Source organism: Mesoplodon densirostris, chromosome 4, assembly GCF_025265405.1.
Source record: "Mesoplodon densirostris isolate mMesDen1 chromosome 4, mMesDen1 primary haplotype, whole genome shotgun sequence".
Classification (NCBI taxonomy): domain Eukaryota; kingdom Metazoa; phylum Chordata; class Mammalia; order Artiodactyla; family Ziphiidae; genus Mesoplodon; species Mesoplodon densirostris.
Window position 1 is genome coordinate 5,410,810 of NC_082664.1, and position 9,338 is coordinate 5,420,147.

Consider the following 9,338-nt stretch of genomic DNA (forward strand, 5'->3'; position numbering starts at 1 on the left):
CTTGGTGAGGGCTGTGTTGCTGCTCAGATTCACCAGGGGCACTTGTGGTTCAAGGTGCATTTAAATTCCCGGGGGACATCTCTAACCTACAGGGTAGGAGGCAGGTATACAGTTGTTGGGCCTCTGGGGAGGTGGGTAGATAGGCAGGTGGCGGAGGCACTGCCAAAGGGGCAGCCCCCTGACCGCACATTGTGACTCAAAGGGGGCGATCGTTTCCAGATGGGCAGTGGGCCAGGAGGCTCCCCACTTTGAGAAATGCAGTTAAAATCCATTGCAATACGTCAAGTGTACATCCAGGATAGGCCAAAACCTTCGGATCCCAGGATGAGACTTAGTCTTCATCAGATCCTCATTTGATAGGGTCAGGGACTGTTTTGGTTCACCACCCCCTCGTTCCTAATTCAGAGTTTGAGAGCAAGAGAGGGCCCTGGTGGTCACTGTGTTCAAGCCCCTGCCTGGAAAGGGGCTGAAAGGGCAGCCCGGGGTGAGAAGGGACTCGCCAAGGATCACACAAGCGAGTTAGTGGCAGGGCTGGGATCAGGTCCCGGCCCCCGCCAGCAGCCAACCCGGGGCTCTCTCTCTGCTTGACACACGACCGCTGCACTCTGCGGAATCTCAGCTCAATCGGAAAGACTGAAGGGCTCGCGGTGTTGATGTGAGTGCGAGTCGGAAGTGGCGTGTGAGAATTAACGAACGAAAGAGATTTTAGCCCTTTTCACAGTGGTTGGTCATGCGCAGCACTCGTAACGGTTTCACGAGGACCCTGTGGCCGAGACCCCTCGGAGAGGGACGTCGGCACAGAGTCCTGGTTCTGTTGCCATGTTTTTTTTTGGTCTTTTTGATTTTAGGTTTAGAGTTTAGAATAACATACTTATTTCTCTTACTCGTTTAAAGATGAAATTCTTATTATTATTACCATTATTTTTTTTTTTATCATGCATTAAGAAGAGAGAAAGAGGATTCTGGCATTGCGTTTGTCACACGGCAACACAAAGGTAATAGAGGGAAGCGTAGCGTTCACCAGATTTGACACAAAGCAGAGCAAGCTCCACCACAAAGATGAGAACAGACCGCATATAGTGAGCTCTGCGGGACCCCGAGAACAGGGAGGGGCCGGTGGGAACGCTGCTTAGATCTCCTCGTCGCCAGCCTCCTTGCTGAAGGTGGTCATGTCGACCTTCTCGGGGAAGATGATGTTGACGGCCAGGTCCTCCCCGCTGTTGTAGTGAAGCAGCAGGTTCTTCTTCTTGCGCAGCATGTGGTTGTAACGCAGGTTGGACACCCAGGCCTCGCACTTGTTGAGGAAGACGATGCCCATGGTGCCCAGGACCACCAGACTGGTGAGCACGCCCAGGATGGTGAAGCAGATGGCCTGACCCTCGGAGAGGAGCGGAGTGCTCTTGTTGAGCTCCTTCATGGACACCTTCAGGATGCGGTGCTCGGGCTGCGGCACCGGCAGCTCGTGCACCCCGGGGGTCAGGCGGTAGGTCAGCCCGTAACCGCTGGGCAGACGGGTGACCTGCTGGGGGCCCACCGCGCGCTTCCGGCCGCAGATGGGGCCCGTGAACTCGGGCTTGCACAGACACCCGAACCTCACCTGGGAGTGCTGCAGGCAGGTGCCCCCGTTGAGGCACGGCTCGTTGGCGCAGGTGGACACCGGGCGGCTGCAGGTCTTGTCCATGAAGCCGGCGGGGCAGCGGCAGCGGAAGTCGCCCCCGATGTCGGTGCAGATGCCCTGGTTCTCGCACGGGTTGGGCGTGCAGCTGTTGGTCACGATCTCGCAGAAATTGCCTGAGAAGCCAGGGGGGCACAGGCAGGAGGCATGGGAGGCCCAGCCCTCATCGTCCACGCAGCTGCCTCCGTGCTGGCAGGGCGAACTGCAACACAACAGGGGGACACGGTAAAGGGCCCTCGGGCACTGCGCTAGGACAGTGGTGCCGGGAGTGGGGACGGACGCTCCGCTCCCGCTCGTGCCACGTGGCAAACCTCCTGGGGCCCGACAAGAGGGCAGGTGCTCAGAACGCACGAGGTGAGGGAGTGAGAGCCGGCCAGGGGGGCACCGTGACCCCAGCCTGCGAGGGGCTCCGGGGCCGTCCGAGGTGGGAGGCCCCCACCCCCGAGTGGGGTGTGTGCCTCACCCCCATCATGCTGCCAGCCTGGAACATGCCTGACCTCCAGAGTCAGGATGCCCATCTCCTCTCCCACCTCTTAGGTCATCTTTCCGACCAGAGGCCTGACGGTTAGTCACTGCACAGGTGGGGAAACTGAGGCTGAGAGAGGCAAAGTTAGTGACACCCCAGGGCTACAGCCAGCTGCCCCGTCAGCTCCGTCCCCAGGCCGTGGAGGCCGAGCAAAGCAGGGCATCCCTCAGTGTCTCCCACCTCCACCATCCCCAACCCCTTATTATTATTTTTATTTTTATGCTTAGCGGAGTGAGCCTGCGGGCTATTGTACAGGAAACCCTTGGGGACTCTCAGAGTGAAAGAAATACGCGCTCTGTCTGCACCGGCTGGAGCAGTGTCTGGGCCCGGCTGTTTAATAGTGGCCCATTCACCCAAGTGCAGCTTGCAGACCGAAGCTGTTTGCTCAAAGCAGAGCACACAGAGCATTTAATGTAAGTGCTTTTAAACGAGCAGACTCTTTGTCATCTGATAAATGCCAAAACTCCAGGGAAGAAAGGGGCTCCGAGCGCAAGAAATCAGCATTGCTGCTTCAGGGATGAGGGTGGCATAGGAGCCGGGGCTCTGAAGGAATTTCAAGGACCTTGGGCTCTATTTTGACAGACTGGCTCCAGTCTGTTAGAGAGAAAAGCAAAATATTTTAAAGGTCTCGCTCCGTATTTCCCCTTCCCACCAGCAAGGAGAAATGGGAGTTCGGTGGTCACCCCTCTCCTCTGAGCCCGCCCAGGATACTGATCTTGAGATGCTGCAAGAATGCTGGTTCCTGGCCCTAGCGGCCCGGGGCTCTCTGCCCCACCCCTGGAATGCATTTGCGCTTCGGTCTCCTCACGGGACGGGGGCGCCCCTACCCGCAGCTACTGGCCCAGGCCTGGAGTCTACTTTGAATTCTCGCCTCTCTCGAGATCTCTCCTGGTCTCCGTTTAAGCCCCCTCGGAGGGTGGGACTGGCTCCGTGCACTGAGCAGATAAGGGCCGGAAATGGCTGAGCTGCTGGGAAGCCCGTTCAGAGGCACCAGAGAGGCCAGGGGCCGTTCCATCTGCTAGGCGCGCTGCCCAGAGCCCCAGAGCCCCCTCCCCACGAGGGGAGCTGAGGGCCAAACACACCCCGCCTCCCGGGGCCCCGTGCTGGCTGCAGCCCCCTCTCCCCACCTCCTAAGACATCCCAGAAAACCCAGAAGCAGAGCCCACCAGCTCCCCCAAACCCGCCCGTAAAACACGGTGAGCGGGTTTCACAAACAGCCTCGGGCGCTGCCCAACTCTGATCTCTTGTTATGTCGCCTTTAGAAAATTATGCAGCTCGAGCTCTGGTTCACAGTCCCAATCTACTCTCATTCACACACATCAGGACTTGGAAACGTCAGGGGAATATGAAATCGCCTTCAGGATTGTTTGAAAAAATTATGGAAATGACACACTCCCCCATAAATACCCTGATCCAGGGCGGCCCCCCATGGGGTGCAGGATGAGCACTTACTTGGTCTTTTGTCAGGCGACAGGTCCGACTGGGTTAGGCTGAAAGGGTCTTTAGGGGGTGTGAAACAGGAATCTAAAGCGGCATTTATCAGAGCACACATAGCCTGGAGAGAATACTTACCCATTCATCACGCAGGGCCCGTCCTTTTTCTGACAGTCCTTTCCTGAGAATCCAGGGGCGCAGGAACACTCGTACTGGCCGTTATCGAGGTTCACACAGGTTCCGTTGTTGGCACAGGGGGTCGAGGTGCAAGCCCGAATGTCTGTGGGGAGAGAAAACCAGGAAGATGAGGGGAACACAGACGCTGGAAGGAGAGCACCCTGGGTGGGGACAGGAAGAGACCCTTCCGTCTGGCCGAGGGGGACCCCGCGTGAGCTGCCGAGATGTCTCTGCTTGTGTCCACTGCCAAGGGTCACCCACCGGGGTCCTGAGGAAGAGGGTGTAGCGACCCCCAGAACCCTGATATAAGTAAACAGCTCGGGGAACTCAAGGGTCAGAGAGACAGAAAGTCACGGCCATGCACTAATATTCAACAGGCCAGCTGTGCCCTTTTGCTGGCACCAGGTCGCCTCTTCGGTCCAGCCACACTGACCTTCACCGCAGACCCCTTCCCTCCCCCCAAAACCGTGCCGAGCTGAGACTCCCTAACGGCTGCCTCCCAGACAAGTCTCTTGTGTTTGAAGGGGGTCCCTGCCGCTCGGGGGGCCAGTGCAGCCCAACTGTTAGCAGGACCAGCTGCCCGTCATACTCTTCCATCAAAGAGGCGCAGGGGGGAAATGAGATGTAAAGCCCCCTGTCGGGAACCAAGAGACCTGACTTCGCCCCAGCACCGCCTCCACCGCTCGGTGGTCTCTCTGAACGAAGGGGGTCCACGATAAAAAGGCTGCATCGTTTGAAGGCGACGAAATGAGAACTATTGAGTGCTTGCCTGTCAGCACAGCTTTCCATGAACACTGGTGTATTTCCACCACCGTTTTACACCGCCCGTCACGCACACTTCATTATTCGGGGCTCAGCAAGGCAGGCACGGGCTGAACAAAGGGGCCTGGGTCAGGGGCTCTCTGACAGTGGAGACCCCAGCCCCCAGGCCTGGCCAGGGAGAGACGCTTTCTGTGCCCATCTCCAGCCGGCTGCCGAATTCAGGTCCCTCCCCCGCTCACCGCCCGGACTCTGTGCCTCACTTTCCCCACTTAGAAAAGGGGGGGCTCTCCCTGGCCCATCCCCGAGAGCCCCTTCGGCTTTGTTTTTCTACCACCCGAGCTGCCGCATCAGCCCGACAGAAAGCCAGGGCCAACCAGAGACGCGGCCAAGGAAGGCAGCCTGGGTTCGGGTCCCCGGGGCTGAGGCCACACACGTGCAGATTTATTCCCTCTTTTCAAGAGCCCCGCACCCTCATGGAGCAGAGATGGCAATCAATCAGTAAGGAAAAGCCTGCACACCAAGCTGATGGCTTATCCAGAGCACACGAGGCGTTCCTTGGGAGCCCGGCTTGGTGCAAGGGAACATAAAGAGGATTTATCATTACGGGAAGGCGCCAGGCGTTAGCACGCAGCGCCTCCGTGGCAAGCTCCTAATTCCCTGCTCCGGGCTCCCGTCAATGGGAATCTTAAATTTAAGCTGAAGAGCTGGCGACCACCCTACTCCTCTCCCACGGTGTCAAGCCTCGTGAGCCGGGGATCAGCCCACCTTCTCCTCTCCTGGGCCTCTGACCCCAAAGTCCGGTGGATTAAGCCGCCACCAGGAGAAAGCTGCCGGGGGTCTCTGCCTGCCTGCCGGGGCAGCAGCTGTGGCGAGGACAGCCTCAGAGACGGGTGAAAAGGGAGAGGGCCGGCGATTACCCGGAGGGCTGTTTCCCCTGGACTCAGCCGTCCCGAGCTTTTGTCAACCCAGTGGGGAAGGGACCTTTTGTCTGGAGAACTCCATAGGGGGCGTCCTGGATTAGGTATCAGCAAGAGTGGGCTCCAGGCTAAAAGCCCTGATCCCAAATGGTGGCTTTTCTGGGACCCCTTGGGTCCCTAAAACAGCTCAGAGGTACTTCAAGGGTGCAGAGGCCAAGCTCTGTTGGCCAGAGTGTGAGTCAGCTGTGGGGAAAAGCCTGCATCATATTGGCGGGGGAGACTTTAAAGACCCAAGACAACGTGGTGGGGGATCTTGAAAGCCCACTGCCTTGGCTGCGTGGGGCAGGGGTGGTAACAACATGCTCTTAGGTTTTTCTTAAGGGGAGGGTGTTAGAAACAGCCTCAGATGAGAATGAACCCATTTCTGGGGCGGAGGGAGGGGTTTTGTAGCTGGCTGTTCTCCCAACTTCTTAGGTGTCCTGAGCAGACCCCTTTGCTTCCCAGAGCCTCAGTTTCCCTACTGGTACCACTCGTCTTTACTGATGCTGCTGTCGGGACCGAGGGACAGAGACCCCGGGCCGCTGCCTACACTGCTGGGAGTTTTCTCGGGGACCTTAGTTTGCCTGGGCTTCAGGGCAGGTTTTGCCAAATGAGAATGGGCTCAAATGAACATTTTGCAGCCTGAAGATGCAGCGACAGCCAACTCTCAATTGCTCAGGGTAATGGAGGGCAGAGATTGCGTAAGTTAACAAAATCAACAGAAAACACCAATCTGCACTTCAGCTACTTCTCAGGCTTTCCCGACCCCCCACCTCCCCCTACACTTGACCTCTTCCAGCACAGCCCCCGGCCCTGTCCCAGTGGCCCTGACTCAGCTCCCGCTGCCCCCAGCACTCAGCACCCAGCACCCTTCCCCGCGTCTGTCTGCTCGCTTGTTGCAGCATCCTGAACAGCCTGGCGGGCGAATTTCATGGAGTCTTGGCTCTTCGACCCCCTGAGTCCTTTCCCCTCTCAGAGCTTCAGTGCCCCGAACAGATTTCTCGAGGCTGTGGTCCCCACCCTCTCAGCTTCGTGTGGCGTGTTTGTGACTCTTTATTCAACTGGCAGCCCCCCTACCCCGGTGCCTTCCCTGGTGCTGGGTGCTGGCAGTGCAGAAGGGAGCAAAATTAAGTCCCTACCTGTGAGGAGGCTCCCAGCACCAGCAGGAAGTGTATAAACAGATCATTACCATACAGAGCACTCGGTGTGTTGGGCTAAGGCGAGACGGGGAGGGGCGGCAGCCACGGGGCTGGGAGGAGATGGCTGGGGGCAGGGGGCCGGGGCCAGGGTGGGCGGGGCAGGTGCCCACCTAGGTCGCAGAGATGTCCATCCCAGCCGTCCTTGCAAATGCACTGCCAGGGCTCCACACAGACTCCATTAACACAGCCGGGAAAGGTCACGCACTGGTCACACAGGGGACCCTGCCAGCCAGGCTGGCACCTGCGGGGGTTGGGGAAGAAAGGTGGGGACGTATGAGGGTGGGCAGGGATGGAGAAGGGGCTCCGGCTGCTTTTTGTGGAACCAAGAGCCCTCGCGGGTCTCTGCCCAGTGCCAGGCCGGTGGGTCCCAGGAAACCAATACCAGTCACCTGAATGGAAAAGCTTAAAAACAGGAAATCAGCTGGGGAGCAGGCAGAGGGGTCCCTGAGAGCCAGAGGAAGAGCTGCGTTTTGCCGCAGTGGCCTGCAGTGGCGTCATCTCCACCTCCCGCCACGCACCCCTCGGAGAAAGCCATCCTGTCCCCGCCACCGCTCCCAGCATCCCCCGCCTCCTGGTCCTCTTCCCCCCCCCCTCCCCCTCCCCCCGTCACTGGTTTCCTGCGGGGGCGAGGAAGCTGTTTGCTGCAGTCCAGGGGCCAAGCCCTCCCCGTGTTTTCTGCCTGACGTCATGACTCCCCAGAATTCTGCCCTGGCCCTCCAACATGCTGCCTCTGGGGAGCCGCTCCATTACCTGCAAGCATTGTCATCCTCGCAGAATCCATTTTGCGGGTGGCAGGCCGGGAAGCATTCAGCTCCTGAGGCACAAGAAAGGTTACACCATTCACCCCACGAGGCCCTACAGGCTGTGGCGGAGGCCACGACGGCCTCCCAGGAGGCAGCCTCCGACCTTCTGTGGCCCTACCCACTGGGCACACAGTAGGCACTTCATCCCAACCCACTTAGGAGAAAAATCTCTGCATGTCCCTGGTTATGGAGTGACCACAGCCCACTGCCTAGCTCCTAGGACCAGGTCAGACACCCCGTGTCCCTCAAAGAAATTACAGACGCCAAATCCTAAAAGCAGGAATGAGGAGACAGTGAACGAGAACGGAATGATTTTGACCCCTGGGCACTCGGCCAAACCCTCACTTTTACAAAGTGAGCTAAAGGCGAGGTGGGGCGGGGCCAGGTTTTGAGGTATTCAGCTCTGGGGAAGCCCAGACAGGTTCACCTGGAGGGTTTACAGGTAAGGCGTCTGGAGTTTTTAAAGGTTAATCCCAGTTAAGCCAGGCACCCAGGTCAAACTCCCAATTTTCCCCACACCAGACTCTTCATATTAAAAAGACGAACAAGGCTTTTGCGGAAAAGACCGTATTCCTGACACTACTTAGAGACTCCGACACTTTAATAGGCACCTACTGTGCGCAGTGCCTGTAACTCCCGCCAGCTTTTCAGACAGGACCCCCGTCACCACTGGTGCAGCGGGCTGGGGGACCCTGCGGGAAGGGGGCAACTCTCTCGCTGTCAGAGACATATGGCCGCCACAGACAGGAGTGTCGCAGCCCCTCACCTAGACAAACGCCACGCAGGAGGGGCTCGGGCTGGGCTCCCAGCTGGGAATTTGAGGCGACGACGGCAAAGTTACCCCCCCCCACAGGCATGTTCCCGAACGCACACTCAGGGACCCCCAAAGTTGAACCCCAGAGCATTTTCACAGAGGGCTCCCCAGCGTCGCCTCGTTTCTCCATACCTCCTCTCTGCCCACCGACACCCTGCGAGCGCCACTTCTGCGGGGCGGGAAGGGGCCGGGGTCCCACAGCTCCCCCGCCCCCGGGGACCCCAGGGCCGGGCTTGGCATGCGAGGGTGGCGGGGAGGACCAGGCAGGCGCGGCGCGGGGCTTAGGATTAGGCGGGACGGGCGGGAGTCGGGGCTCGTGGGACGGGGCGCGCGGGGCATGGCGGCCGGGGGGCGTCGCAGGCTTCCCCAGAGGGGGCGCGAGCCAGGCTGCCGGGGGGCTCACCATGGGCACTGCGGCCGAAGGCCAGCAGGAGCAAGAGGACGGGCAGGAGGGCTGCGGTCGCGGTCATCGCGGGGCGGCCGGGGTCGCGGTCCCGGGAGCGGCGCGGGCGCGGGTCCGGCTCCGGGCGCCGCGCTGGGCTTCTGGTTGCGGACGCGGAAGGGGGCGCGGGCGCGCGGCGAGGGGAAAGCCAGGGCTGCACCGGGCTGCGCGCTGCGCTCTCCGCTGCCGCCGCCGAGCTGCCGCCGCCGCCGCGCGCGCCGCCCTTTTCGTACCGCCGCCCCCCCGCGGCCCCCGCCCCCCGCCCCCGCCTTCGCGCGCACGGGGCCGGCGCCGGCCAGTCCCGGTGACCCCCGCCCCTCGCGGGGCCGCCCCCCACCACTGCGGCGTCCCGGAAACCGGCTTGCGCACGCGGGGCACTCGTGGCTAGACGGGCACCGGTACCCCGCGCGCCTTTGGCACACGTTCCCCCCACAGGACGGCACACGGGCGCGCACACACGGGCCCGCTTAGGACAAGTCGCATGAGCCGAACACGGGCTGGGCCGCAGACCCCAGGAAGACGCGAGGATCCGCTCGGAATACAGAAACAC

At 60.2% G+C, this 9,338-nt stretch overlaps 1 protein-coding gene across 2 annotated transcripts; it reads right to left on the reverse strand.

Moving 5' to 3' along the window:
- Nucleotides 1–1,129: 1,129 nt before the first annotated feature.
- DLK1 (delta like non-canonical Notch ligand 1) lies at nt 1,130–8,816 on the reverse strand. Of its 2 annotated transcripts, XM_060097882.1 has the most exons (6): nt 8,750–8,816; nt 7,480–7,543; nt 6,840–6,970; nt 3,774–3,915; nt 1,598–1,877; nt 1,130–1,378 (listed from the first exon to the last, which is right to left on the reverse strand). In XM_060097882.1, exons 1-6 carry the CDS (start codon nt 8,814–8,816, stop codon nt 1,130–1,132), a joined length of 933 nt encoding a protein of 310 aa, XP_059953865.1. The 2 variants fall into 2 exon arrangements, with proteins under 2 accessions (XP_059953865.1, XP_059953864.1); XM_060097881.1 differs by having other exon boundaries at nt 1,130–1,877.
- Nucleotides 8,817–9,338: the final 522 nt, after the last annotated feature.

What these genes read in the sequence shown, in the direction of transcription:
- DLK1 (XM_060097881.1), bottom strand. Translation starts at nt 8,816, where the DNA reads ATGACCGCGACCGCAGCCCTCCTGCCCGTCCTCTTGCTCCTGCTGGCC. An exon ending in CTTCGGCCGCAGTGCCCATG is followed by an intron (nt 7,544 to 8,749) that starts GTGAGCCCCCCG and finishes CTTGTGCCTCAG; the next exon opens with GAGCTGAATGCTTCCCGGCC. An exon ending in GAGGATGACAATGCTTGCAG is followed by an intron (nt 6,971 to 7,479) that starts GTAATGGAGCGG and finishes CAACCCCCGCAG; the next exon opens with GTGCCAGCCTGGCTGGCAGG.